Genomic DNA, 27,755 nt, shown 5'->3' with positions numbered 1-27,755 from the left:
ATCCGTGGCAAGGACTTCGCGTCGCAACCCGGAGACCTCTGCATTTCGCTCGCGACGATCATCCACCCAGATACATCTGGTTTCTCGAGCACGCGCTCCCTGACTGTTCGGCAGCCCAGGAGCCGTGGTCTTAGTACTTAACCTCTTCTCGCACGAAGCGGATCAACACCCGGGGCGCGTGTGTGTAATGAAACTTCGGAGAGCCTGCGCCGAGCGGCAGCGGAAGGTGACCAGAATGGTAATGAAACAGCCGTCATCGAGATGGGTATGACCGATCGAATCCACCCCGCAGTCTTGGTAAGTAAATACAGACTTTTACAGCGTTCTGGCTTAGGGTTGAGCAGGTCCAGTGGCGAATGATAGTCCCAATTCATCAACCGCCTGGCCATCTGTGATTGCATCGAAAGTAGACATCATGGATGCATCACGTGTACCTTTTCGGCCGACCGACGAGCGCTGAGCGCAACTCCCTTTCTTGTCTGGAATACTAAAGACAAGCCTCATGCCACAATTTTGCCAGGCTTTGTCAACCATCATGAATTAGGCTCGGGACATCTTCCACGACATCCTCGATGTGTGGTTTGCTGCGACATCACAGAATTCGGGGATTTTTGTGATGGACGGGGGATGGAACATGTCGGCTATATTCGGTGGTCGAGATCCACCGGCTGTGTGCCGGCCGAGGGATGTTGCCAGGCCCGCTGACTACTACTCTCTCCCAGGCTGCCGCGGGCCCGCTTCCCTCGGTGTCCATGCACATATATGATTCTCTCCTCGGTGGCCACTCCGTCGCTAGCCCCGCTCCTCTGTCCGACCATGGCTGACGTCCACCAGCACACTGCAACCAGCCCAGAGTCTGCCACGCCCACCGTCAACGACGAGTTTGCCACGCTCCGGCCCGTAGACCCGGAGACAGGCGTCGAAGGGCACGAAGACGATAAAAAGATGTCCAAGGAACGTGTGGAGGACTCCCAGGAGTCTGACCCCAGTGTACTGATCGTCAATTGGGATGGTCCTGACGACCCCCTCAATCCCAAGAAGTGGGTTGTTTGCTCCCATCTTCACGTCCCTACGTACTCAACTGGAAGCTAACGCGCCTCTTTAGCTGGTCATCGAGGAAGAAGTGGGCCGCGACCGCCGTCGTGTCCGCATTCACCTTCATCTCCCCGCTCTCATCCTCGATGATGGCCCCCGCCAGCGACCAGATTGCCAGCGAGTTCGGCGTCACGAACGACATTGTGATCGCGATGATGACTTCAATATTTGTCGCTGCATTCGGTGAGCGCCTCCACGTTGTCGTCAATTGCCTCCGACGCTGACCCACTCTGGCTCCAGCATTTGGCCCTCTACTTTTAGGCCCGCTTAGCGAGGTCTACGGCCGCGCCCGCGTCCTCCAGCTTGCGAACCTCTTCTACCTCGGTACGTCTTCTCGCTCGCACCCTGTCGCCAATCGCCACTCAACTCACTTTAACTTTGGACAGCTTGGAATCTTGGCTGCGGGTTCGCACAAAATACAGGGCAACTCATCGCATTCCGCTTCCTCGCAGGCCTTGGTGGAAGCGCCCCGCTCTCAGTAAGTTTAACTGACCACCCTCTCCGCCGTGAACCGCGTGCTTACACCGAGCGCAGATTGGTGGCGGTGTTTTGGGCGACCTTTTCAGGCCCGAGGAACGAGGGGCGGCAATTGCCATCTACTCTCTCGCCCCGCTCCTTGGCCCCGTCATCGGCCCAGCGTGCGGCGCCTGGGTTGCTCAGAAGTCGACCTGGCGTTGGGTGGTATGTGTCCCCTCTGCTTCGTTTGCACACCTCCCACTGACCACGGAGACGTAGTTCTGGTCAACGTCAATTGCATGTGCACTCATCCAGGGTCTCGGCCTCATCTACCTCCGTGAAAGTGCGTGCGATCGTGGCACTACCGCACGAATCATACTAACCAAATCCGTCATAGCGTTCCCCCCTGTGTTGCTCGAATGGCGAGCGCAGAAAATTCGCAAAGGCCTCGACCCAGAGAAGGGCCAATACCGTGAAGTCCGCACCGTGTTTGACGGCGCCGATCGACAGTGAGTATATCTTTGTCTTGCCTCACCTGATTTCAGTCAACCTGACCGCACTCTGCAGCTGGAGGCACATCATTGCGAAAGCCCTTGTCCGCCCCTTCGCGCTCTTCGTCCGCGAACCGATCGTGCAGCTCCTTGGTGTCTACATGGCGTTCCTCTACGGCACGCTCTACATCTTCCTTACCACCATGCCCTCCATCTTCGAGGGCACCTACCACCAGGACGTCGGCATCGCTGGTCTGCACTACTTCGCGCTCGGCGTCGGCCTCTCTGGCGCCTCGCAGATCAACGCGCGCACGCTCGACAAGGTCTACCGCTACCTCAAGGACCGCAACGGCGGCGTCGGCCGCCCCGAGTTCCGTCTCCGTGCGTCTCTCTCTCTCTCCCCACACCCTCCACCAGCGCCACTAACCTCCCCGCTCCCCTCACACAGCGCCGATGGTGCCCGGCTCGCTCCTGCTCCCCATCGGGCTGCTCATCACCGGCTGGACCGCGCGCGCGGACGTGCCCTGGATCGCGCCCGACATCGGCATCGCGCTCGTCGGCGCGGGCACGATCCTCAACTTCCAGTGCATCCAGACGTACGTCGTCGACGCCTTCACGCTCCACGCCGCCTCCGCGCTCGCCGCCGTCACCTTCCTGCGCTCGCTCGCCGGCTTCAGCTTCCCGCTCTTCGCGCCCGCGATGTACCAGGCGCTCGGGTTCGGCAAGGGCGACACCATCCTCGCCGCGTTCGCGATCGCCGTCGGGATCCCCTCGTGAGTTTTTCTTCCCCCCTTTTCGTGTCTTTGTCTTTGTCGGTACCGTGTGGACGACGCTGACGCGCTTGTCGCCCCAGGCCGTTCTTGCTGTGGAAGTACGGCGAGCGCGTCCGGAAGGCGAGCAGGTATGCGAAGTAGCTCGACCCCGGACCGCGCGTTTTCACGTCCCATCTCACGATACCACGACTGTTCTCGCATGCCATGCTCACGTCGCCCCTGTCGGACGCTTGAGCTCGCCATCCCCGCATTCACGCACCAGTAGACGCTTACCATACCCTAGACTAGTCGGTATCATGCCCACTTGTATCAATACTACCCCGCATATGATATGATCACAACATGTATCTGGAGGTCGACTAGCTGGACGCTCTGCCATCCATTTTCGTTAGTCAGAGCATGAGAAGGCGGACAAAGAAGACGACGCGCTCTCGGCGTGCAAGGCAAAGCTGAAGACGAAGGAGGGGGGGCACAACGTCGTTCAATTCATTTTGTACGTATTTCAGTACAACGAGGATGCCAACGGCACAATGGGTGAATATCGAAATCGCGGGGCAGCCGTCGGGCGCGCCAGAAAGGCTCTTTCCATGAAGTCGTCCACCTCAAGGGCCGGTGTGTCCTTGATCGCTCAAGTTGTGACTTATCGACGCGCACCGGCAAGAATCTTCAATGAAAACGCCGTCTAATGATTACAGTGACCTAGTCAACCACATAGCGACACGACATGACAAAACATACGAAAGGGGGCTCGGGGGATCGAAACCATTCATGCGCTTGCCACTCCAACAGCAATGGCTGCTGCTGCAACGACAGGTACAGTGGCCGGCGAGTCCACGACCTTCTCCACTACTTCCTTAGCCGCGGTCACAACAGACGGTCCATCCTTGGAGGAAGCAGACGCCTCAGCGGCGTTGTGAGCCGTCTTCGTCTTCTTCTTCTTCTTCTTGAGCATCGCTAGAAAAGAACGTGCGTCGGTACGACAACGCGATCGGGGACAAGAAACAGACGCACCAACGGAGACAGCGCTCTTCACATTGTCCACGATTTCCCTGCTCTGCTCAATGTACTCCGTGTCCTCCAGCCGGTGCTTCCTGCCCGCGAGCGGGTCCGACGGGCCCGCTTCGCCCGGGGTGATGCCCAGCTTCTTCTCGAGAGCCTCGAGTTTTGCGCGCTGCGCCTCCTGTTGCGCCTTCTTGCGCAGCGGCTCGCTCTCGATGTACTCGGCCAGCCTGCGATGGCTCGCGTCAGTCAGCATGAAGGTGCACGGCCCAAACCGAAGAAACGACGCACTTCTTCGCCTCCTTGATCGTGCTGAGCCGGCGCCCGCTGAGGTCGCGGCACGAGTCGTTGTTGCTCGTCTTCTGGCTGCTCATGCGCCCGCCCGCGGCGCGGAGCTGCGAGCCGAAACCGCCCTTGCCGCCGCGGAGGCGGGGGACGAGCCGCAGGGATACAAGGCTGTGCGACAAGTCGGCGTCGACCTCGAGGAGGCTTGAAAGGGGGGCTTGAGCGTCGGGAACGCGGCCGGAGGCGGGGGTGAGGACGAGGTCGGCGGCATCGGAGTGGAGAGGAAGGCTGGGGTAGCGGTCGGCGAGAGCCTGATAGAGATCGCCAAAAGACGTGTGAGAGGGCGCAGAGAATGCAAGGGTGGGGAAAGGCGCGAATGTGGAAACGAGGACGGAGACGGACATGACTGAAGTACTGAAGCTCGAGTGAGTGACGCCTCCAACCCACTGCAAGGGCGCCACTGGATGCAAACACAGCCAAGCACGACCACGTGCTGAAGAGCCATTCCCGACTTGCGAAACTGCACTTACGAAGCCTTGAATTCGGAGACAGTCCGACGTCGTACTGTGCCCAGTGTCATTATTTCATTCCTGGCTTCGTACGATACGATGCGATCTGTGGGTGACGGAGGATCGGAAGTGCTCTGAAGCATTGCGCGACTGACGTCAGAGGGCGTGACGCGCGTCTCACGCTCCGCGGGCTGCCTACACGTACTTCAGGCCGTCGCCAGCTCGCTCTCCCCAAGACAACCGGCCATGTCTCCTCTTCCGCTTTCCTACAGCGGCATCCCGCCCACCTTCCAATGGCCCGTCAACTTTTGCCTCGCCCTTTCCACCATCACCTGGATCCTCGGGGTCATAACCGGCAACGTCTCCCAAGTCGACAGGGTTTGGACGTTCCTACCGGCCATCTACGCCGCCTACTACGCGTTCATCCCCTTGTGGCCCACAACTTCTCCTGTCCCTCTCTACCCGTATGTGCCTGAAGTCGTCGACCCGGAGATCGTGGACAAGTTCAGCCCTCGTGCGCTCCTCATGTTTGGTCTCATCGTACGTCCCCTTCCTTGTACAAATCCACTCCGAATGCTGAGTGTCCTCAGTTCACATGGATGTGCCGGTATGTCCGAGTTCATATGCATACATCAAGAGGAACGCTCATGTTCGCGTAGTTTGACCTACAACACTTGGCGCCGCGGGCTGTTCAATCTGTGAGCTGAACTTCTCTCGTTTGGCACGTACACTATGACTGACAACGCGTGAAACAATACAGTAAGGACGAAGATTACCGCTGGGAAATCTTGCGCAAGCAGATGTCCCCCTTCGTCTTCCAGCTCTTCAACCTCACATTCATCGGTAAAGCAATCCGTCCATAATCCCGCTACCTCATTCTGATGTCTGTCTTGTTCTCAGCATTTACACAGAACGTGATGCTCTTCCTGTTCGCGCTCCCCGTCCAAATAGCCGCCGTCCAACAGCCTGCGGCGCTGAGCACGTCAGACTATGTCCTTGCCGCACTGGCCCTCATCGACCTGGCGTGCGAGTTCGTGTCAGACAACCAACAGTATTCGTACCAGACCTTCAAGCGCTCCGGCGTCCTCGACAAGAACGACTGGCCTGGGGCGCGCATCCAGTGGACCGCAGCGGACGCGAAACGTGGCTTCGCCACGCGTGGGTTGTGGGCGTGGTCTCGGCACCCCAACTTCCTCTGCGAGCAGAGCTTCTGGGTGAGCCGTCGTGCATGAGCCAGTGACTGTCGCGGCCATTGGACTGACTGGCTTGCCTACAGGTCATCATCAACCTCATTCCCCTCCTAGGCCCCGAGAACCCTCAGCTGCCTGAGTTGCCGTTGACCAGCGTCACGCCGCTGTGGCCGCTCTTGCCGACGCTCACCGTCTGCTCACTCTTCTTCTCGTCCACGTTGTTCACCGAGAGCATCACCGCGTCCAAGTATCCCAAAGGGTACGCGGCGTATCAGCAGAGGGTGTCGATGTTCGTCCCCTTTTTGACCCCAGTATGGGGACTTCTTCTGCAACTGCAGGGGAAGAAGGAGAAGGTGGACGCGCTCGTATTTGGGCAGCGGGATGAGATGAAGAAAACGAAGTGATCATATTTGGACTGCCGGGACGCTCTCTCGCTTCCGTGGGACTCTGTAGTGATAATTGTTCTTGCATACACGGTACGAGCCTCGCTGACCATCTGCCCAGAGCTTGACTGAAGGGATGTACTTGAATTAGATTCATTTCGATGTTCTTTGAATCCCTGGCGCTCATCCCTCGAATGTGGGATACATACCTGCACGAATGGTTTCCGTCACCACAGCACGTTCAAGCCGACCTGGGGGTCATCTGACCTAGCAAAGGTCGACAACGGGCAATGTCTGTGGTCACTGACCGCGTTGAGGCTTCGCGAGATGCTTGGCGTGAGAACAAATGGGAACAGCGATAGAATATACAGCTGCTGGCCGCAACCGCTGCCTCTCCTATCGCAGTGCCCTTCCACAATACGCACGATTCAATGGCCCCAGTGAGGAATGGGCGCGTCCTGTTCAACGAGGTTCCTACAGGCACGCTTCAGTATTCAGTCTCAACCGTCAAGTTACCTCTTCTGACATCCCCAAACCCAGGCTTCCCTGAACCAGATAAGACCGTTGTCTACGAAGAGTCACATACGATCGATCTCGACACCGTTCCGCTCAACGGCGGCGTTCTCGCTAAGCTCCTCGTGATCTCTGCAGATCCGTACATGCGCGGGCGGATGCGTCCTGTGGACGTTCCGGGCTACATTGTCGGTGCCTTCCTCGTTCCTGCACGCCCGTTCCTGCAGCTGATCGGCGCACTCCAATAGCCTGCATTCCCACTCGGCGAACCGTTCGTCTGACCGCAAAGTTCATCCGTTTCCGTGCTCACTGATATTCGATGCTGGCAGGATCGATAACTTCGCCGTGAGCGTTGTCTTGCGCTCAGAAGTTCCAGAGTACAGGCCCGGCGACTACGTGTATGGCATCTTCCGTCAGTAGCCGTCGCTTTCTAGGCTTTCACACTGCCCTGATGCGTCTATTCGCCATATTCCAGTTTTCCAGCACTACTCTGTCCTCAAGAAGGAGCAGATTGAGCGCAAGGTCGAGAACGCGGAGAAGCTTCCCCTCTCGCTCTACGTTGGGGTCCTCGGCATGCCCGGACTCTCTGCTTACGCCCCTTGGAAAAAGTACGCTCCCACCGCGAAGCATGTGTGTTTACCACCACGCGCCAAATCCTCGTGGTGCTGAATGCACACTTCAGGGCGATATCGCGTTCGTCAGCGCTGCCTCCGGCGCTGTCGGCGCGTAAGTCGTTCATACTTTTGCGCCGCTTAGCTCACCCGCTAACGTAAATCACAGTACGGTCGTGCAGCTCGCCAAGGCCGACGGGTACAAGGTCATCGCGTCCTCCGGCTCGGACGAGAAGGCGGCTTTCGTGAAGTCCCTCGGGGCTGACGTCTCCTTCAACTACAAGACGACCGACACCGCCGAGGTCCTCAGCAAAGAGGGCCCCATCGACCTGTGAGTCCCTCGCCGCGCTCAACACCTGCCGCGCTCTTACGCGCCATCCCAGTTACTTCGACAACGTCGGCGGCGCGACCCTCGAAGCCGCCCTGGCCAACGCCACGCCCGGAGGCCTCTTTATCGTGCGTCCCGTCTCCACGCACGCTGCTTCTGGCTGACACCCCCCTCCCCCTTGGGCACCGCAGGTCAGCGGGATGATCTCCGCCTACAACGCGCCGCCGTACCACGTCAAGAACCTGATGGAGATCTACCAGCGCCGCCTGCGCGTGCAGGGCTTCCAGGCGCCGCACCTCGCGCCCAAGTACCTCGACGAGTTCCTCCGGACGTTCCCCGCGCGCATCACCGCGGGCGACCTGCGGTGGAAGGAGCATATCGTGCGCGGGCTCGAGAACGCGGGGCAGGCGCTGTACGACGTCCAGGCAGGAGCCAACTTCGGCAAGTGCGTCGTGCGGGTTGCGGACGAGTGAAGGCGGGGGTGGTCGGGAAGCCGACAGAAGCACTCGTAGTACTTGCGGTGTTCAACAGTAGTTTGAATTTCAGTCTACTCGTTTGTGAAGCGAGCTCAAATGCAGCGTTAAGCTCTTCGATCAAACCTTCCGCATTTGATTCTGGCACGAACAAGAGGGAGCGTGTGCATGTGTCGTCTGGAGTCACTCGGAAAGAGGAAGGGAGGAGCCCGAGGTCGAAACCTTCAGTCCACAAATTCATATCATGGTCAGCTGCGAGATCCGCGTCTTTCTCACTTCAATTGCTCAGTCCTCCGTGCTTGCATGCCCGTCCGAGCCATACGCTCATCAACGCTCACCGATCCTAGGTTGTCACACTGCCGCTGCATCCTGGGGCTCAGATATGATTAGGAGACCTCCTAAGATTATATTCTGCTTAGAGTAGGGCAATAAGTTAAGAAACGAGAGTGGGGGTCAAAGTCGAAAGGAGGGTGGCCCTCGGGATGAAATTCCAAATCATTCTCTTGGCACCGGCATCATTCATCATCGTAAAGCACGGCGGGCACGATAGCTGGGCCGAAGGCCGAGGGAGAGGTGGGGCCGAGTCCGCTATCACTCGGAGATGCCTAGTACCCGTCCCACGCCGCGTCGCGGTTGAGGTGCGATTTGCGTGCGCGGAGGAGGTGCGAGCCGACGTTCACGCCAGCGCTCCTAGATGCACGGATCCCGGCGTCAGCTTCACCCTCTGTGGACCGAACAGAGTATCACTCACTTCCTGTTCTTCATCCGCTCGTGGTACTCCCGCAGGAGCTGCGGTCCAAACTTGCCGTCGCTCGAGCGAGAGCGGCGCGAAGGACGCGGCAACGCGCTGCTCGTGGTCGTGCTCGCCGGGATCGACGACGCGGTCGCGGTCGCGGGCGCAGTCGGGTTCAGTACCAGGGTGGGGACGACCGTCTGCTCGGGGCTCGGGTCCGGGATGCCATCCGTCCAGGAAGATGTCGTTCTGCGCGCCGTCAACGAAGTTGTACAGGTCGGTGTAGAATGGCGGGGCAAAGGTGCCCTCGAACATCTGCGTGCGCGAATAAACTGTTAGTACACGGCGACGGGGAAGGAGAGGGGGGGAGGGAATAATGTACGTTGTTGCGCTCCTTCTGGAACCAGTAGAAGGGCTGCTTCGCGCCGTACGTGCAGTTGCCGGGGACCGCCTCGGGCTTCCCGAAGTTGGGATCCGCGCCGCAGCGGCGGGGCACCTTAGGTTCTGCCAGAGCGACGTCCGACTTCGATCCGGTAACGTTACACTGGAAGACGTTCATGTAGTCTGGGTCGACCACAAAGCCATCAGCATACTACTCCCCCCAAGCCGAAGACCGAAACGCTCACTCTGCTCGCTGCCGCCGTCAGGCTAGAAGGGCGGAAACAAAAAATCAGTACCGACGTCTCGCTCGCCCACCGCCCACGGTACTGTTGCCCACTCACCGCATGGATCCAGAACCACGCGCAGTGGCATTTTCCATCCGGACATTCTGGCATCCGCTCCGGCACCTGAAACTCCGTGTGCGTCGTCCACACGCACGTGTGGTTCACGCTGAACACCGCAAAGTCCTCCGGCTGTATCTTCCGCACGTCGCTCTCGTACGCGATCGCGAGCGCGCACCCGGTCAGGTCGTCGAACCCGGTCGTGTGCAGCGCCCCGCTCGGGACCGTGTCGCCCGGGCACGGGTTCTCGCCCTCGCGGACGTCGGTCCGGCCCTCGGAGGAGGCGAAGAAGGAGGTGAGGCCCTTGTTGCACGTGAGCTGCGCTGTCGCCGCCCCGCCCGCAGGGAGCTCGAAGATGTCGTCCGGGTGCGGGGGGAAGTCGAGGTGTCCGTGCGCCCACCATTGGTCGAAAGTCATGTCTTGTAGCGGGGCAACGGGACGGTTGTCGTACGAGAAGGTTTCGGCGGTGACGTTGAAGCCGTACATGCTGAGGTCCCAGAAGGCTGAGGCGACGGTGTGGTTAGTGTTTGAACCGAGGGGAAGGGAGTCTATGCATACCAATGTGCGCAGATGCCAGAGGCACAGAAGCCGCAACTGCAGCAAAAAGAGCGTGCGTGAGGACCATAATGATGATAGGTAGTGCGTCGGGTATGCGTAGAGAAATGAGAGGGCGACTTTAGTTGCTTAAGGGAAGCGAAAAAAAGACAGTGGGATATATAGAAGAACCAACAAGTGCACTACAAGTGCGAAGGCGAACCCAGAAGAGACAAATAGAAGGGAAGAGAATGTGGAAGATTGCTACGGGGCCTCGAGCTTTATAGTTTGGCTTCACCCTCTTCGTCGCCGCCCACGATAAGGCGGTTCATCGCTCACCGCCCAAAACGAAGCATGCTTGAAGCGACAATAGCGCCGTCCTCGCAAGGATCGCGGCGCGTCGCACCGGAGGCATCCGATGCTATGACATATTGGATATCAGATGAGGTTGGATATGCAAATGAAACACGAACATCCTGGAGTTCAAGCGTCCGTCGTCGGGCTGATCTGCTGGACCGGAGCATGATCACGATGCGCTCACTTTTTGTGTGGCCATGGAACCACACGAGTATCCGGTAAAGGTATATGTCCAACAGCTCTGGCGGCCGAAGTTCGTCAAGCAACTGTGCTGGGCGGTCACCAGGATGATGCGCCCGAGAAGCGGGCAGTGCTTTAGAGGTGCTAAACAACAAAAACAAAATGAGCGGTCGATATTTCAAATCCTGCCGGCGTTCTACACGAAGGACGCACCCAGACGCACCCCCGAGAACGTCGAGAGCGTCGTTTGAGCGGTGATTCAGCACTCCCGCTCGAGTTGCGCCGCTGGGGAATCCACAAGGGTCTTTGATCGACCTGTTCTTCGACGATGTCGGGGAGATGTCCGAGTGGGATTTGTGTTTTCACGACCAGACGGCCAGGATACGAACGAACTGATGTAGTTGCTCTGGTGGACGAGCGTGGGCAAAGGCGAGACACTCCCTGCCTAGAAGATAGTTCAAGACAATATACCGCCTTTGAAAACGACTCTCCCACGTGTCGGCGAAACAACGAAAAGGAGTCGAGCGGCGAGTGATTATAATGAAGCAGGTGATAAGCTTCGTGAATTATAGTACAGGAGGTCGCTGCCACTGTGTGCCCTCAGTCGGTGCCTTCTCTATAACCCTCGTCAGCGAACGTCGTTGTCAAAGACCACACCACGAACCTAGCGCGGCGGCATCCGTGACGTCTTCAATGTTAACGGCGCGAATGGAATCAATACCCAACTCATAAGGGCCTTCCACACCGCTGTTTCCGCCGAGGATGGATATGCCAATGGAGCGTACACGTTCACGATACATCCGTATTTGCTCCGGCACAAGCTCACCGGCATTGGTTAGCACAAAATCTTTGAAGGGTATCTGCGTCGCGAGGAGATGCTTCAGCGAGGGCACATGATTGCAGACATGGCACTTACAAATACATCTTCCCAGCTCCCGTCATCCTTTCTGAAGAAGAGACGGTGTTGCCAGAGGTCAGTGGTGATGGGCCCGTCTGTTTGGAGATTGACAAAGTAGGAATTGCGTGTTCGAGGGTGGCCTCGCGCAGAGACCCGGAGAGCAAGGAACCCATGATGCGAGACGTCGTCTGACATCTCGCCGAACAGGGTGGGTCGAGGCTACTCTCATCAGGGCATTGGGGGGCAGACTCATTGGAAGCGACAGACCTTGTTTCGAAAACCAGCATAACCGCCTCTGATCCGCTGCTCCAAACCAGTCCTGACACCGAGCTTCATTTCGCCCCAGAACTTCCCTGTGGGCCGGTTGACGATGACTTCATGCGGCGAATGGGGCTTCTCAGACGTAGATGGCGTTGCTGTAGACTCGTCGAGAGCAAAATTGACGGTCGAAGTCCCGCCTACATCTGCATCACATCCTTTGGCATATTGAGAGATGTCTTCATGGGAATTGAATGTATACAGAGAGATGGGGAGACGGGAGGGCATGTCGGCACCCTCCATAAGGATCACTGTGAGGAGACATGAGCAAGGCAGGCTCCTCCCAGTATACGAGATGCTTACTGCGCCTGGCAGTGTCCGTGAACACCTTGGCGCTCCGGTTCATATATGCGCTCAGACGAGACATGGCGATGAGGAGGAGAGGAAGGGGCAGCGCGTAAACGCGTCGGGAGGACGCCCAGCCTCACGTCATCGCGCGTCGGGGCTGACACGGAAAGCGGGCGCCTGTGAAACAGTTTCGGTCGGGGCGGCGGGGCGTTCCTTGGCTCTGTTCTCGACCCTCATCGTCGAAAGACAACCCACCCACACTCGCTACTCCACGCCCGCACGGCATCCACAGACACTATGTTGCAGCATCGGTCTTTCCTTGGGTTTTCTCTTCTTGTCTTGTCTTGTGCGTCTCCTTCTCTCGCCGGCTCCCAACACGAACCCCCCTCTGCCCTCGACCCAACCACTCCGCCGCCAAGTCCCCGCATTGGATCATCACCCGATATGCGCCATACTGCGCTACACCTCCGGGATCCCTTCCAGGACACCAACCCCCCTGTACTGGTCCCCGCGGCAAGCAGTACACCTCGCATGCTTTCCGTCTCGCCCCTCCCAGTCGAAGCAGCGCAGGCCCGTCCCACGGAGTCTTTGCCCGCTCATCCGGAGTCCGCGCTTGACCCGCAGAGTACTCTTCGCGGCGATGACCCTGACAAACTCGCTCTGCGCATCGAGCACCACTCGGACGGATTGTCAGCCGCCTCAGCCAGCGAGGTCCCCAGTGCACCGTCCTCGACGACTCGTGCAGAGGCTGCGTCTCACAAGGAGGATCATACTCTCACAGCTGCCGCCATGAAGTCCAAGGCGTCCCATATCTCCCAGGCGCAGTGGGCCGTCAAAATGCACTCGGCCGTTGCGTCGCGGATGAGCGCACACTTCAAGTCTCAATCCGTTCTGACTGCCACCGCCGTATCGCTGCTTGCATTACCGACTTCTTCTGCTGGTACTCTAGGCATCAAGTCCTCGACTTCTCTGTCCTCCGAGCCATTCGTCACTGCGCCTCCTGCTCCCGCTTCTGAGCCACCTACACAGGGCGCCATCGTGGACACTCCTAACCCAAGCTCCGATGCATCCAAGCAGAAGGACGAGCGGTCCCGATTCTCATCGCTCTTGGCGGTCTTTATGATCCTCGGCGCGCTGGTCCTTCTCGGGATCTCCACCGTCTGTCTCCGCTGTGGCGTCCCAGGCTTCAAGCGCATCCTCACGCGTCGCAAGAGGAACACCATGACGGAGCGGACGATCGAAGAAGGCTTCCGCGACATCTCCAAGTTCATCCCTCCTCATGTTGTGCAGAAGAAGACTAGTTTCCTGGTGCCAAGTCACCCGCCTATCGTGACCGGCTCTTCACGCACTGGTGGTAGCGCTTCGTCTTCATTAAGACTGGCCCCGACACTTGCGTATTCAAGTCGACCCCCGGACTCGAGCTCGTTACAAGCCGTTCACGGGGGCGTATATGGCAGTGTCCCTTCCCGCACCACCTCGTGGATCACTGAAGAAGGCTTCGAAGACGTGACACATATACTTTCCGCTTCCACATTCGCAGCATCGCGTGTTTCCGACTCCTCGACATCCTCCGTACGGCTTTCCGTGGCTTCGGTAAACTCCACACGTCTCAGCAGGCACGTGTCTGCCGGCCGTCGATTTACGCCCTCTTCGTCGCGCGCAAGCCAAGGCGCGGTCAGCGTCTATGCCCAATCCTACACCACTTGTGAGAGCCGCTACTCTACGCCTAGCATCGGTGCTGCCAGCACGGTCTCAGCCGCGACCGCGCGTGCGACATCGCCCTCGTCAGCCTCGGGCTCGAACATGGACGCAGGTCCTTCCACCTCGCACTCAAGCGCCGACTCCTTCCACTCTCCCGAGTCGGGCTCAAGCTCCTCAAGACTCTCCTCTTGTTCTTCTGGCTCGGCTTCCCTCTCCGACCTGCCTATGACCCCGCCCCAGCCGGAGTATCAGCCCTTGCATCATGCGGCGCAGACACCTTCACCTTCCCGACTACCCGTATACGCGAAGCTGGCGCCGATCGCGGAGGAGGTCCTTCTCCCCCACCCTGTCTCCCGCCGCGGGGTTGGGCGCGGGGTCGCGCTTCCCGACTGGCGCACGCTCCCGAGCGCGCCCAGTACGCGTCCGTATGCGGCGCCGAAGATCCCGCTCCCGCCGCTCCCCGCTGCAGCGCCGGTGCGACGTGGGCGAGCGGACACGCTGCGCCCTGGGGCACCGCTCGCTATGGGAAGCCGGACGGTTGTCCTCATGCGAGGATCATAGCCAGGGATGGGCAAGGAGGGAGCTAATGAACGCGCGAGATGACTCGACACGCACTACCTTCGTAGATTCATACGCACATTCTTTTCTAATTTCTCCATTTTGGCTCCGACTGTCTGTTATCACCTACGTAGGCGGAATATATGGACGCTCTACCTCATCCTTCCTTGTGGGCTTCGAAGTGCGAACCAGTTCCCGCTCGTCATGCGCAGCCTCCCGCTCGTGCATACACCATTCGAAGGCTGCAATGACGACCTTGCGATCCTCATCGTAACGCATGGGCCCTCGAGCAAGTCCGCCAAGGCCCGTGTCCTTGGGGGGTCGTGTTTACGTTAGGATTGCTTCAGCGAAAGCGGCACTGCATATAAACAGCTCGGGAGGAAAGAAACATGGTATACAACGAGAGCAGATACACAGCGAAGTACAGAGTTCAAAGGGCGGGAGGTAAATGACCGAAGAGCCAACTCAACCAACATACCGCCTAGTGCATTCCAAACTCGTCCATGCTCATGCCTCTTGTCACCCGCCGACGCACCTCGGGAGACATAGCCCCGTCGGGCGGCATACCTCCCATCCCCATCCCGGGGTTCATCACCATGCCGCCTCCCAAGCCGGCCATCGCAGGGTTCATACCCATCCCCGGTCCGCGCGACATGGGAGAAGGGGGGACGTCTCCGCCGTAGAACTGCCCGGGCGGAATGCCAGTCATGCCGCCGTATGGACTCGCCATCACTTGGTTGCCGCCTGGGGGAAAGCCGTGTCGTGGAGAAGCCATGCCCTGGGGACCGCCGTACATTTGCGCTTGAGCAAGTTGGGGGTTCATGCCACCCTGCATGGAGCCGGTGCGCAGCATTCGGGAAGAGCTGACAGTGTCGGGGTGCTGCCGCTGTGGAGGGTGGGATGATGAGGATGGTGGCTCCTCGTCTTTCATGTGTTCCCGAAGAGGCGTGGGGTCGTAGTACAAGTTGGAATGCACGTCGACGTGGAACCTGCGCCATGGTTCAGTGCGTCAGCACACAGACAGTAAGCAGTGAACGAGTATGCGTACTGTTGGGTCCCAATATCCCACTGAGGACCCCGTTCGGCTCTGGCAGTTATGAGGAGGGAATTCCAGTCTGAGGCACTCTCCTGAGTAAAACGTGAGTGTATGCGGGATATAAAGAGTGAATTACTCACAATAGCTTGAGCGAGGGCACTTGTGGGCTCAAGGGCCGTCTGCTTGACTTCCACTCGAATGCGCTTCTCGCGAGCCACCGCCTCCACGTTTGCGGTCAGAACGGGTCCGATACGTTGTGAGTTATGTCTGGGTACGCGAACTTTGATGTCACGATGGGGCTTTGTTGACCGCGCCATTGGACAATTAATGCGGACAGCAAGAACGGGGGAGTGGGAGGAGACAAGAGACAACGGCCGCAGGCGTCAACTGTACGCCGAGACTAGGCGTCTAAGGACTGCTCTCTTCAACGTCTTCCACCGCCAGCTTCATCGCTCCCCTCTCCTCCCGACCCCCCCTCCGCCTTCAAAACCGACAGGCATATCAGCATGGCTGACCCAGGACCTTCCACAGTCCGAATGCACCAGCACATTGCCCCTGCGCCCCCCGAACCCACCCATGCTGGTATGCCTCGCGCTCCGCTCCTGTAAGTATTCCGGCTGCTAAACTCATCGCGCTCGTTTGTGCTGCATAGCATACTTCACCAACATTCGGCAATGGTCCAACTCCGTCACGCCACCGCCCACGAATGGCAGGAGCAACCCGGCGCGGAAGAGCACTCGTCCTGCACGCAGCTCAAATCTTGCGCCCTCCCAACCTCATACTCCCATCCCCCTCGCCCGCACCTCTTCCATCCCCCTTTCCCAGCAGGCGCGCCATTCCGTCCCCACCCACGCGCAGGCAATGGCCCCCCCTCCGCTGCACCCGTCCCACGGGCCCCTCCGCACAACACCCCAAGCCCTGCACTCCACCTACGCGTCGCGCCTCCGGACGGGCACGACGCTCCTCATGCAGCCCATCCTCGCGCCGTCCTCTGTGGCCGCCGTCTCGACGCGCACCTCGCGCCGCGGCGGCGTGATCAACTACACCGAGCCCGGCTCCGGCGACGAGTTCCCCGACGCAGGCGCGGTCGACTCTGACGACTCCGACTTTGTCGCGAGCGGCGGGACGCGCCAGGCGGTCCGGAATGCGCGCGTCTCCAGCCGCGCCCCCGCTGGGAGTGGGGTGTTCCATGCGGGAGCGGGGAGCGGGATGCAGACCCCGGTCGGTGGAGGGCAGCAGTCGCTCAACCAGAAGGCGGAGTTGGATCAGAGCTACCTGGGACAAGTGCCCCCAGCTAGGTTCATCACGGCGCGGCAGGTCACGTCACTAAAGCATGAGTACTAGTGAGTGCCAGTTTTCTTCTTTGAAAGGCGCAATGTGAACGCGTCCTCTTGCTCGATAGTCCCCAGGTGGCACTTGATGCACAAGCGGCGAAGCCGACAGCTCTTGTTCCGATACGCGTCGAGTTCGAAACCGACTCGCACCGGATACGAGACTGCTTCGTATGGAACCTCCATGAAGAGCTCACCTCGCCGGAGAGCTTCGCCCGCATGTTCTGCTCAGACCTCGATCTTCCTGTGGAGCCATATGCAGACATCATCAGCAACCAAATGCGTGCCCAGCTCGAAGAACACGAGGGCGCCGCCACGATGTATCTTGGTGCGGATGCCGCCATCCCTAAGGGAAAAGACGAAACACCTGGAGACGAAATCAGTGAATGCCGCGTTATTCTCAGTGTATGTGGACTCTCCACCTGCAGCGCAGCCAAGCTCATCCCCCCTCCAGATCGACGTGCAGATTGCGACGCATCATCTCGTGGACCACATTGAGTGGGACTTGCTGTCTCCTCTCACTCCGGAAGAGTTTGCCGTCAAGCTCTGTTGCGAGCTAGGGTTGGCAGGGGAGGCGGCGCCTCTCATTTCACATGCTATACACGAAGAGATCGTCAAGCACAAGCGCGATGCCATCGAATGGGGTGTTATCGGTGGAGATACTCGCGAGGACGAAGCCACTGCCGACCGACCTCGCGACAAAAGTGGCCTGAGTCTACTGAAGGACAAGACAGGTCTTGGTCTCGGCTGGGGCCGAGCTCCGAAGGATGGACGCGGTCCTAAACCTCTAAAGAGCGTATGGCGCGACTGGGCGGAGGTTGAAGAATTCCGTACACGGTTCGAGGTGCTCACCGCAGAAGAGGTCGAGCGCAAAGAGCTTGAAAGGGAACGTGCCAGCAGGTCAGTTGTCTGTTGCGTTCTCAGTGTGCCTGTTCTGATGCGTCACTTAGACGTTTACGTCGCGAAACATCGAAGTTCCAATCAACAGCGCGTTCCAGGCTTGCAGCGCGGAGGTGAACCTCGGAGTCGATCCTCGACGTGTTCTCGATGTACGCATTAGATACCGCGTAGACGACAGTACCATACTCTAGTAGTCGCCTGTGCGAACCTATTCATATTGTAACTTACCATGTTGTCTAACGTGTTGTTGCCCAATTTTGAAATGTCCGCCGTCAGGTCGACTACTCAAGTCGTCTCGATGATCACGTGACTGACGCGTTCAATGCGACAACCACGCGCCTGAACATCGGGTGGTTCATCTGGGCGCGACTTCGCCCTCCACGACGACCTCAAGACCTCCTTGCGCCTTCTTGCTTCTTCTCTGCATGGACCCGAAGCTATCCGCCAAGCTCTTCCGACAGCGCGAAAAGTACCGCGCCGATCTGGTCACCGCCCTCGTGGAGGACGCAGATCCACTCGCGGCCTACGACTCATTCATCAAGTGGACGGCGGAGAACTACGGCGAGCACCTCGCGGCATCGGGACTGCTGGAGCTTCTCGAGGAGGCGACGCGGTACTTCGTCGCCGACGATGCGTACAAGAGTGACTTGCGGTACCTGAAGCTCTGGCTGCTCTACGCGAGCCATGTAGAAGATCCCACGGTGATCTACGCGTTCGTGCTCTCGAAGGACATCGGCAAGATCTATGCGCAGACGTACTGGGAATACGCAGATGCGCTGGAACGCAAGGGAAAGTGAGTGATTCTGTTTTGTGTGGCGGGGGTTTATAGCCCGGGTGCGAGAGATGGCAAGGGTGCGAGAGACGACAAGGATGCAGATGGCAAGGATACCAGTGCGCTGGGGGGCGAGGCTGCTGGAAAGTATCGGAGCTCCGATGTAATGCGCAAGCAGCTTCCGGTCCTGCTACTGTCCGGAAAAGACGATGTGTCCACATCATATCTCCATTCGTCGACTTTGGGTCCATCTGCCCCCGATACTTCCTCTCAAACTCTTGTCAGACCGCATATATCGACTCATGTCCCATCTCAACAGGCGACCCGATGCAGATGCAGTGTATCAGAAAGGTCTAAAGCGTCGTGCAAGACCAGTCGATCCTCTCAAACGTCGCTACGAAGAGTTCAAGACCCGCACCTCGCCCCCACCACCCAAGTCCACCTCCACACTCTCATGGGAAGATGCTCCGCCAGAGGTCCGTGCCTTGCGTCGAGCTCCCCTCAAGAACCATGCGTCCTCCGCCGCCGCCGGCCCATCCTCTTCTGGCCCGTCCGATCCGTTGTACAACCCCTACGCCCTCATGCTCGCCCCACCTCCACCGGGCAAACGGAAAGAGAAGCTCCGCTTTGACTTCTCCCTCCTCTTCACGAAGGAAGGCCAGGAGTACAGCATGCAAGAGGCACGGGCGCGCTCCATGGGTCTCCTTGGCAAGAAGTGGGGGCCGCCGCCTGCCTCCGGCCGCGTCGCCTTCTCCGACGCGCCTGGCAAGGGCCAGAAGACGATGACGCGCAAGTTCGCGGGCGCGGAGCCGACGGTGACGCTCGCGACGAAGGAGGCCCTCGCGGACGTGTTTGGGATGTACAACTCGCCGGAGAAGTCGATGCGTTTTGGGCCCGCGGCGGGGAGCAAGCATGCGCCCGTGAGGAAGATCGAGCCGGTCACGCCCATTCCGATGCCCATGCTTCGCTCGATGAGCAACGAGAATGCCGACGGTGCCTCGAAGTCGCGTATGTTCTGCGACCGCTTTCGCCTTCATGTCGCCGGTCCTGATCGTTGTCGCAGCATTCCGGCCGTTTGTGGATGAAAATGCGCAGCGAGAGAACAAGACTCCGGGACCTGCAGCCACTCCAAAGGTGAGTTCTTCGTAAAGCGTGATCGAGCCTCGCTGACCTTGGCCTAGATCGTACCTTTTGTTGACCCGGAGAATGCGGATAGCCACGCTCGTCCAACACCATCCGGTCGTCCCGCGCTCTCTCTGAAAGATCCCGGTGGTCTTCCTTTAGGTGCTCGGAACGACGAGAACGCGGCGGGTGCGAGGGAGAAGATTACCGTTCACATCGACGGCGAAGCACACAGACCATCTCCCGTGTTCACTCCGGCCTCAGCAACCTTTCAAAGTCGACAAGACATCTTCGGAGAAGGAAACGTCTTCCGACCGCCGCAATCGGCTGGAGTGCCAAAGATCTTGCCCTTTTCCGACGAGAACGCGCCAAGGGTGTTTAGTTTGCCTCCTCTGAAGGGTGAAAACGCTCCACCACCAGTGTTCACTCCCTTCTTTGACAAGGCGGAGAACAGGAAGACGCCGCTTGGCCCGACCTCGTCCTCTAGAGCCGTCCTAGGAGAAAGGGTCCCTGTCTTTTCCCTGCCGACAGAGCCAGAGCCAGCCGTCTATGAAGATGAGCCTGAGCCAAGACAGGACCCGGAGCCTATCACGCCCTCCACGAGCGAATCCGACGCAGACGCTTTCTCACAATACGACCCCGAGCATGGCAACGACCGGGACGCTTTCACCAGCGAGAGCTCAGAAGACGTCGACGACGACGAGGGATTTGCAGTCTACGAGCAGCCAGACGAGGACCAGTTCGAGGAGCACATACCACCCCAAGGAGACGAATTCGACTTCGACGGCGACAACACCGACGGCTACCGCGCTGCCCCGCTGGGTGGGCGGTTCGGCCAGTTCAACGTCATGACTCCGATCGTCGAGCGCACCTACGAGTACACCATGAGCACTCGAAATCACGGTACGCCTGGCTTCACCATCCATCGTGACGCCGACGCGGTGGAAGCTGCGGAACAACTGGCCGCGGAGCTGCAGGAGGTAGAGGAAGAGGAAGAGGAAGAGGAAGAAGAGGTGGCGAATATCGAAGAGCGGACTGGCACGCTCAGTCTTGCCGATGCACTCGGAGTTGCCTCGTCATTCAAGCCACCGAATCCGTGCAATCCGTTCGACCCGACAATCCTATCGACGCTCCTCAGTATGATCCCCACCGAATCCGGATTCCACGACCTGCGCATCAATGACGCGAACCAGTTGGACGTATTGCAGAAGTTTGCAAAGAAGAAAACGCGACGCGCGAGCGGGAATTCGACTTCGAACATCGAACGCCTCGAGATCCAGATTCACGATCGTCGCTTCGCGGTTGTCGACAAACTTGGTGAAGGCGGCTTCGGTGCCGTTTTCGAGGCTGTTGACTTGGACCTCAAGAAGAAGCATTCTGAGGATGACGATGAGGATGACGAAGACGATGATGATGACGACGACGACGACGAATCGAATCGCGTCGCGCTCAAAGTCGTCAAGCCGCGCAACCTGTGGGAGTACCACGTTCTTCGCCGGATCCACAACGCGCTTCCCACAGAGCTCCGTCGATCCATTATCTCACCACAGGCGCTGTACGCGTTCCGCGATGAGTCCTTCCTTGTCCTCGCGCTCCGCAAGCAGGGCACGCTTCTCGAGATCGTCAACCGCGCCGCCTCCGCCGGAGTGTCGCAGCACGGCGGCTCCCTCGACGAGCTTCTCGTCGTCTTCTTCACCATCGAGCTCCTCCGCGCCCTCGACGGCCTCCACCGCGCCGGCCTCGTCCACGGCGACGTCAAGATCGACAACTGCCTCCTCCGCCTCGACGACGTCCCCGGCCCCGCCTCCGCCTGGACCGCCGTCTACGACCCCACCGGCGGCGGCGGCTGGTCGCACAAGGGCGTCGCGCTCATAGACTTCGGCCGCACGGTCGACACCCGCCTCTTCCCCGCCGGCCAGCGCTTCGTCGGCGACTGGCCCACCGACGCGCGCGACTGCCCCGAGCTGCGCGACGGCCGGCCGTGGACGTTCGAGCCGGACTACTTCGGCCTCGCCGGCGTCGTCTTCTGCATGCTCCACGGCAGGTACATCGACGACGCCGCGCTCGCCGCGGCGCCGGAGGACGGCGGGCGCCGCCTGAAGCTCGCGACGCCGTTCAAGCGGTACTGGCAGGGCGAGCTCTGGACGCGCCTCTTCGACGTGCTCCTGAACCCCGGCCTCGCCCGCCCGGACGGCCGCCTCCCCGTCGCAGACGAGCTCGCGGTGATCCGCGGCGAGCTCGAGGCGTGGCTCGTCGCGAACTGCAACCGGGCGAGCAACAGCCTCAAGGGCCTGCTCAAGAAGGTCTCTCTCGCCGTGCTCGGCGGCAAGGACGCCCGGTGATCGACTGCGACTCGTCCGCAGAAGCCCAGCGCCGCAGGCGGACGCTGATGTAGGTTCGACCGCACTTTGCCCTCCTTCCCTGTAGACTATACCTAGCTCGGACTCTGGGTTCCCCTTTTATGCCACCACGATGCATCCTTCCACGGCTATTTGACGCCGCCCCCTTCGTGTTTCGTCCTGTGTGCATGCATCCTGCTCTAAATATTCATTCATACCGTTGGGTTCGTACCCTTGCAGCTCGGCACACGGCACACGACGACGTCTGATCCACCCGCGAAGAAATGCCATGATTTTGCGGAGACAATGCATCACAACAGATTGCGACTGACAACACGTGACAAACCAAAACTACACTGCGGGTGGGATCAAGAAAGGCCCACGTCGTGGGTGGCTCGGTAGGCAGCGATTGGTGGCGGAGAAGGGGCGGCGGGTGCGGGGAAATGCGTATGGGCAGACGAGCGGGCGGGGAAGGGAGAGAGACGGCGGCACAAAAGCGGCAGGCAGCATGCGGTTCGAGTCCCGCTCACACCGAGGAGCGCGTAATAAAACGCACACATCCTCGACTCCAGAGCGTTGAGCACGTAGCACGCGCCGCTGCTCTCGCGTCTCGTCAGGGGGAATGCGGGTTCGAAGTGAAGATCACTAAGTGGACAGGGGGATGGTGGGAGAGGGATGCAGGACGAGGACGATGTGCACGTGTTGGGCGACTGCGGGATGCAAGTATGAGTGATGAGTATGTAGGTAGTAATAGGCTATCGACACAGAAGGGTCCGTTCACCACCACCTAACCTAAAAGCCGACCGCCGACCTAGGCGTGGCTGACGCCGCCCATGGGAACCGGAGGTGGCTGCTGGTTGGGGTCGTACCCATGTGGCGGGACGGACCCAGGAGGAGGCATCATCATCGGGTACGGCATGGCATGTTGCACTGCGACAAAGTAACCGTCAGTCATCATGGGCTGTCCGGCAGGCACCAAGTGAACCGAGACGGGCGTACGTTGAGGGCTTTGGTGGTGGTAGTAAGGGTGCGCATGCGCCGGGATCGGGGTAGGCGGCATGGAAGGACGAGGACCGCCGCCGTTGGGCTGGGGAGGAGGAGGATAGGCACCAGGCGGGGGCTGCATGTATGCTTGAGGAGCTGAGAAAACGCGAGTTAGCCACTCGTGAGACATGGTGATGCTTAAATGACATACGAGGCATCTGCCCATGCGGGTACATCCCTGAAGCAAACTTGTTAGCTAACGAACCCTGGTGTATGGAAAACATGTGCCTTACCATTTGGTGGAGGCATAGGGTAGTGCATAGGCTGCATATATGGACCAGGGATGTAAGCACCCGGGGGCGGCGGACCCATGCCAGGCATCATCTGGGGTACCATCTATTCCACATTAGTATACATGGGCAGGTTATAGAGAACGAATGACATACCTGTCCGGGGTATGCGTATGGCGGGTACGCGTACACGTAGCCCGCACGCGCCGCTTGTGCAGCGGGGTCTTCCTGCTGGTATTGCTCTTGAGGCATTGGCGGTGGCGGACCCGGAGGACCGGGGGGCGCCATCGGCGGCGATTGCTGCTGAGGCTGGGCTTGCATTGGAGGGAAGACGTGCATGTAGCGCTTGCCGTTGAAGGGCCACGACGGAGCTATAAGACCCAGATAACACGCGCCGCAGAGCTATCGGTCAGCATTCGCAGATCCGCTGCGGCAGCCGCTGTGGTACGCACCAACTTGGGCAGCTTCGATAACCTTGTGATGCTTGAACGGGTTGAAATCGTCCTTGACGTGAACGAGGGGCGTCTTCTTAAGCGACCGCGTGCCGAAGAAGGGATTCGGAGGGCCTTGCGGCGACGAATTCTCTGATTGCTGCTTGTTCGTGGGTGTCGACGATGACGTCGCACCATTTGCGCCCGAGCCTCCGCCCTGCAAACAAGGAAGCGAGTAGAAGGAAGGGAATAGTCCAAGTCAATGTCTAATCAGGCATGCGCAAGGAATGGAACGGATCAGGACGTACGGGAGAAAATGGTTTGATAGGCCGGAACGAAGAAGCGTTGACGTTCAACCTGTTCTGCGCCGCCGGCGACAGTGGGCTTGCCGGAGGCTTCGCACTGCCATTCGACGCGGGCGCGGGGGCAACGCCGGCGGCAACCTGGAGCGTGGGTGCAGCGGCAGTCGACGTGCGCTTGCCCTTGAACGGAGGGATGGTCTGGATGACCATTGGGATCTTCTTGGAGCCGTCGCCAGGCTTGCCCGGCGCTGTCGAGGTCTTCTGCATCGCGCTGGCGGTGCTGGACTGCTTCGACGGGACAGCGCGGCTGGTATCGCCTTTGCTGCCCGCAACCGGAACATTTCGCACACCAGGCGCGGCCGCAAGAGTCGATAAAACGCCGATGGAACGAGCACGGGAGTCTTCGGCATCCTTTGAGGACTTCTCCTTGATCTGCTTCTGCTTGTCCTCGTCCTTGGCGAGAATGGGAACGAGGTCATCGGGAATGGGCTTGTTCAACTTGAAAGACTTGGAGAAGCTGACAAGATCAGAGAGACGTCTGTCCATCTCGCTCTTCATGAGCGCTTGCTTCTTCTTGATGAGGCGGTCCTTCTCGTTGGAGACGAAACTTCTGAACGCGTCCACCGGCTTCGCAGTGCCCGTAGCACCGGGAGCGGGTGAAGGCACCTTGCTCGCGGAAGGAGTCGATGCCGTGGTTCCGCTGGGAGTGACACTCGTCCCGTCAGGGGCGTTAACCGCCACCTTGGGGACCTCCGACTTTGCGGGAGGCGTAGTGGCGGGGCCTTGCGACTTTCCACGAGCGCCCGGGGGAACGTAGGCGTTGGCACCGCGAACAACGGCACCGTACCTAATGCTCATTGAACATCGCGACGCGTGCAGCCAAATCAACGACTCACTTGTCTTCCTCGTTTGCACCGGAACCATCCCCAGTCAGATTCATGACCCGTTCCTCGGCGATGTGGACATTAGTGGTGGTGGACTATAGGAGACGCAGCACCACTGGTGAGATCGCAATCACGGTAGGGACACATCCGAAGCTCACGCTCATGATCTCATTCGCAACTTGCTGCGCCTTCCGCTCCCGCTCCTTGAAGTCAGGCGCACTCCTATCCAGTTTGGTGGTGTAAACCTCCTCGTCGAAGCGAAGTTTGACGCCGAAGCGTTCTTCGTTGACCGCGAACTGGTCCCACGAACCACCGGAGGCTCCGGGACCGAAAGTAACCTCGTCAAGGTTACGAGTACTGACAGCGCCGGCTGCGGCGGTGGCCGCGTCGCCCGAGTCTGGCTGCCAGGCTTGAAGCTGGCGCTCCTGACGAGGCCCGGTCTTGGAAATATCGGTGTCGGTTTTGAAGCCTACGACAATGCGCACGCGATCGCACACGGGCGCACAAGAATTTATGTCGGGTACAGAGTGGATATGAGATAACCGAGAGCACAGCCATTAGCTTCCCGGTCGGAAGAAAAGGAAGAGCACGCACTGTCGGCGCCGTTGGGAATCTTCGCATCAGCAGGGCCCGAGGACCACTCTTGGATGTTGGTCGCGGCGATGAAGAACGTCTCCTTGAGCGGGGCGCCTGGGTTGGTGACCTCCTTGGCGTCCTTGAGAGTGACACCGGTAGTGTCGCCCTCAGCCTGGGTCGAGAGCACGACGCCTTCGATGCGAGTGTTGGTCTTGGTCGAGATGGTGACCGTAGTACCCTGTATACCCGCCCCGAACGCAGTCGTCAGTTCCATCGTCGTCCGGCTCCCAATCCTCCCGCCCGCGCGTCACAACGGAAGAGCCTCTTGAGCGATCACGCACCGTTAGACCCGAGATCTGCGTCAGTATGCGAGTGTGGTTGGCGTCGACCGGGGCGGGGCGGGCGCCGCCGTTCGCAAGGGGCGGGAAGGCACTAGGCGGACCTTGCTGGTTGCCGTTGGGCAGACGGGCGTTGGCCGGGCCAGGAGAAAAGGTGGGCGACGAGCGCTGTCCGCTCCACGCGCCAGTCGGGGGACGACTGTGGGTCGGATGGACGTCAACGCGAGCTACGGGGGACGAGAAGGAGGTGGGCGTACCGGGCGTTGGGGTCAGGACCCTTGCGGGGGGGCTTCGCCTGTCTCGCGGTAGTGGCCATTTGAGGAGGAAGAGAGAGCGGGAACTAGAGAAGAAACAGAGAGCGGGACAGCAGAGAAGCAGAAAAGTGTTGCGAGGCTACACGGAATACGACAAGCGCAAACGGAGAAGAGAGAGGAAGTGCTGGGCGATAACAGTGGCAGCGAAAGGGCGAGGATGGCGAGGAAGGGCAGCCGGCGGATGGAAAGGAAGTGCTCGGCAGCGTGCTCAACGGCGCAGGGTCGTCGATCGAGGACGGCGACGGAGGGAGAGCGTGGGGGCGGAGGGAGACGGGGAGCACAGACAAGAGGAAGTCGTCCTCGTCGACTGTCCACAATTCTAGCACTCCGCGGCCAGGACCCCGGGACCCCTCCGTCCTCCTCCACCCCCGCTCCTCCATCAGCTCCTTCTCTGGCCTCGGTGTATGCGCTCTGTTCGCACTCAACGTGTAAACCTTCCCTGTCTCGCCGCAGCTGAACCTAGCCCGTGTTCGTGGCCGTGGCGGGGGCGACGGGGTGGTCCGTGCTCCGCCCAACGCCAGGCTGCCTCCGGGGTCCGCTCGGCGCGTGTTGCCATTCGAGAGTCGAGACTTTGCCTCTTCTTGTCTTCGAATGGCGACCCACCACCATGAGCATCCGCTCTGCCTCCAACTCTGCTCCGCCTCTCAGTCGCCGTTAATCCACGCCGTCTACCATGGCGGTGGTGGCCGTCAAGGGCAGCATGGGCCTCGCGCCGAAGCATCTGTTGTGGGGCTTTGTCCCGCTTGCCAACGGCGACGCGAATTCCGCCCGCCTTCGCGTCGGGTCCGTGTGTCCTCTGTCGCCCCGTTGCAGCGTCTTGACGTTCAGATTACATGCTGAGATCAAGAAGCCAGTAAGTAGTTGGCGACCACCTGCGGGAAGGATCATCACATAGTCTGTTTTCCTGCCATCGCCGCGGCCAAACTATGCAGAATCGGAAGCATTCCCCGAGAAACAAATTCATTTCGTCTCTGTATAGTACGACTCCCGAGTGCGCATGTCCGAGGAGGTCGTCCTGTTCTGTCGAGCGAGCTCGCTGCTCAACGACACAAGGACGCAAACCGAGCAACGACCGTCGATACCATTACCGTCCCGGTCAATAACAATTCGTCATGGTGGGATGAACTATACTCCCCATCACTACTCCAGTAGTCAAACAGCCAATCACCACCGCCAAGTGAACGTTTTTCTCAGCTCATGTCGATCGTCTCCGGTCACCTTGAGAACAACAGGTGCCTGCGGAGTTCGTACAGTGCCATGATGGATTTGTTTGTCAAGGTGCAACACAACAGACGGGCAGTGCTACTCCCGATACCATCGACGTGCCTACTGTCATCCTGTGTCGCTCGATCGTACATGAGAGCGCGTCGCCTGCACACACGAACCATTCGCCTCTCACCTCTCAGCGCCCAGCCCGGAACCCGACGCATGACCGCTCCCAACCTTCTCCAGCTCCTTGCCCATTCCAACCAGCACCCCTTGCTCGAGCGTCGTCTCCCACAACGCGACCTTGGCGCGCTCGACTTCAGCCTGCAATCTTGCCCGCATCGCCCGCGCGTTCTCCAACACCGCCTTCCTGCCCCGCCTTTCAGGCTGGATGCCCACCGCAAGCCCAGAACTCCCGCCAGAGAAGGTGGCTCCAGCGTTGATGACGGCTTTGCCCTTTCCCTCCGCCAGGGACGGATGGACGGCGTCCGGTACTGGACCAGGAAGAGTCGGGTCGAGTAGAGGCGCCTCGGTA

At 59.6% G+C, this 27,755-nt stretch overlaps 11 protein-coding genes across 11 annotated transcripts; 6 read left to right on the top strand and 5 right to left on the bottom strand.

Annotated features, from left to right (window-relative positions):
- Positions 1-816: 816 nt before the first annotated feature.
- On the top strand, positions 817-2,956 carry BXZ73DRAFT_38070 (MFS polyamine transporter; the record flags this gene model as incomplete). Its single annotated transcript, XM_048018118.1, has 10 exons — positions 817-1,040; positions 1,106-1,278; positions 1,336-1,419; positions 1,482-1,573; positions 1,630-1,776; positions 1,831-1,894; positions 1,949-2,060; positions 2,119-2,423; positions 2,491-2,815; positions 2,896-2,956. The coding sequence occupies 10 exons, from the start codon at positions 817-819 to the stop codon at positions 2,954-2,956; spliced, it is 1,587 nt and encodes a 528-aa protein (XP_047883454.1).
- Positions 2,957-3,581: 625 nt separating this feature from the next.
- On the bottom strand, positions 3,582-4,503 carry BXZ73DRAFT_38023 (telomere stability and silencing-domain-containing protein; the record flags this gene model as incomplete). The annotated part of the gene is made up of 3 exons (XM_048018109.1): positions 3,582-3,769; positions 3,827-4,044; positions 4,106-4,503. 3 exons carry the CDS (start codon positions 4,501-4,503, stop codon positions 3,582-3,584), a joined length of 804 nt encoding a protein of 267 aa, XP_047883453.1.
- Positions 4,504-4,854: 351 nt separating this feature from the next.
- BXZ73DRAFT_96452 (DUF1295-domain-containing protein) lies at positions 4,855-6,202 on the top strand (the record flags this gene model as incomplete). The annotated part of the gene is made up of 6 exons (XM_048027079.1): positions 4,855-5,148; positions 5,199-5,215; positions 5,268-5,306; positions 5,369-5,451; positions 5,509-5,822; positions 5,885-6,202. The coding sequence occupies 6 exons, from the start codon at positions 4,855-4,857 to the stop codon at positions 6,200-6,202; spliced, it is 1,065 nt and encodes a 354-aa protein (XP_047883452.1).
- A 410-nt stretch (positions 6,203-6,612) lies between these two features.
- On the top strand, positions 6,613-8,106 carry BXZ73DRAFT_86932 (NAD(P)-binding protein; the record flags this gene model as incomplete). The annotated part of the gene is made up of 9 exons (XM_048024350.1): positions 6,613-6,661; positions 6,722-6,882; positions 6,943-6,965; positions 7,024-7,106; positions 7,170-7,324; positions 7,377-7,420; positions 7,475-7,636; positions 7,689-7,761; positions 7,825-8,106. 9 exons carry the CDS (start codon positions 6,613-6,615, stop codon positions 8,104-8,106), a joined length of 1,032 nt encoding a protein of 343 aa, XP_047883451.1.
- Positions 8,107-8,711: 605 nt separating this feature from the next.
- On the bottom strand, positions 8,712-10,186 carry BXZ73DRAFT_73606 (uncharacterized protein; the record flags this gene model as incomplete). Its single annotated transcript, XM_048021921.1, has 7 exons — positions 8,712-8,796; positions 8,858-9,088; positions 9,114-9,154; positions 9,222-9,403; positions 9,466-9,487; positions 9,562-10,064; positions 10,120-10,186. The coding sequence occupies 7 exons, from the start codon at positions 10,184-10,186 to the stop codon at positions 8,712-8,714; spliced, it is 1,131 nt and encodes a 376-aa protein (XP_047883450.1).
- A 1,012-nt stretch (positions 10,187-11,198) lies between these two features.
- BXZ73DRAFT_86930 (complex I intermediate-associated protein CIA30) lies at positions 11,199-12,215 on the bottom strand (the record flags this gene model as incomplete). The annotated part of the gene is made up of 5 exons (XM_048024349.1): positions 11,199-11,248; positions 11,297-11,492; positions 11,549-11,749; positions 11,798-12,099; positions 12,152-12,215. 5 exons carry the CDS (start codon positions 12,213-12,215, stop codon positions 11,199-11,201), a joined length of 813 nt encoding a protein of 270 aa, XP_047883449.1.
- A 758-nt stretch (positions 12,216-12,973) lies between these two features.
- BXZ73DRAFT_73604 (uncharacterized protein) lies at positions 12,974-14,398 on the top strand (the record flags this gene model as incomplete). The annotated part of the gene is made up of 1 exon (XM_048021920.1): positions 12,974-14,398. The coding sequence occupies one exon, from the start codon at positions 12,974-12,976 to the stop codon at positions 14,396-14,398; it is 1,425 nt and encodes a 474-aa protein (XP_047883448.1).
- A 478-nt stretch (positions 14,399-14,876) lies between these two features.
- Positions 14,877-15,748, bottom strand: BXZ73DRAFT_38327 (uncharacterized protein; the record flags this gene model as incomplete). Its single annotated transcript, XM_048018166.1, has 3 exons — positions 14,877-15,384; positions 15,444-15,523; positions 15,572-15,748. 3 exons carry the CDS (start codon positions 15,746-15,748, stop codon positions 14,877-14,879), a joined length of 765 nt encoding a protein of 254 aa, XP_047883447.1.
- A 544-nt stretch (positions 15,749-16,292) lies between these two features.
- On the top strand, positions 16,293-17,779 carry BXZ73DRAFT_38774 (SNF5-domain-containing protein; the record flags this gene model as incomplete). Its single annotated transcript, XM_048018254.1, has 4 exons — positions 16,293-16,774; positions 16,834-17,167; positions 17,217-17,662; positions 17,713-17,779. The coding sequence occupies 4 exons, from the start codon at positions 16,293-16,295 to the stop codon at positions 17,777-17,779; spliced, it is 1,329 nt and encodes a 442-aa protein (XP_047883446.1).
- Positions 17,780-18,087: 308 nt separating this feature from the next.
- On the top strand, positions 18,088-21,898 carry BXZ73DRAFT_38596 (Mad3/BUB1 homology region 1-domain-containing protein; the record flags this gene model as incomplete). Its single annotated transcript, XM_048018225.1, has 4 exons — positions 18,088-18,455; positions 18,754-19,442; positions 19,498-19,568; positions 19,616-21,898. The coding sequence occupies 4 exons, from the start codon at positions 18,088-18,090 to the stop codon at positions 21,896-21,898; spliced, it is 3,411 nt and encodes a 1,136-aa protein (XP_047883445.1).
- An 808-nt stretch (positions 21,899-22,706) lies between these two features.
- BXZ73DRAFT_96444 (uncharacterized protein) lies at positions 22,707-26,016 on the bottom strand (the record flags this gene model as incomplete). Its single annotated transcript, XM_048027078.1, has 12 exons — positions 22,707-22,825; positions 22,895-23,035; positions 23,091-23,117; positions 23,173-23,275; positions 23,326-23,540; positions 23,622-23,817; positions 23,909-24,749; positions 24,799-24,881; positions 24,945-25,255; positions 25,381-25,600; positions 25,704-25,899; positions 25,958-26,016. The coding sequence occupies 12 exons, from the start codon at positions 26,014-26,016 to the stop codon at positions 22,707-22,709; spliced, it is 2,511 nt and encodes an 836-aa protein (XP_047883444.1).
- Between the last annotated feature and the right edge of the window lie 1,739 nt (positions 26,017-27,755).

Source organism: Epithele typhae, assembly GCF_022376455.1.
Source record: "Epithele typhae strain CBS 203.58 chromosome Unknown BXZ73scaffold_2, whole genome shotgun sequence".
Classification (NCBI taxonomy): domain Eukaryota; kingdom Fungi; phylum Basidiomycota; class Agaricomycetes; order Polyporales; family Epitheliaceae; genus Epithele; species Epithele typhae.
This window is presented reverse-complemented; position numbering and strand designations above follow the sequence as displayed.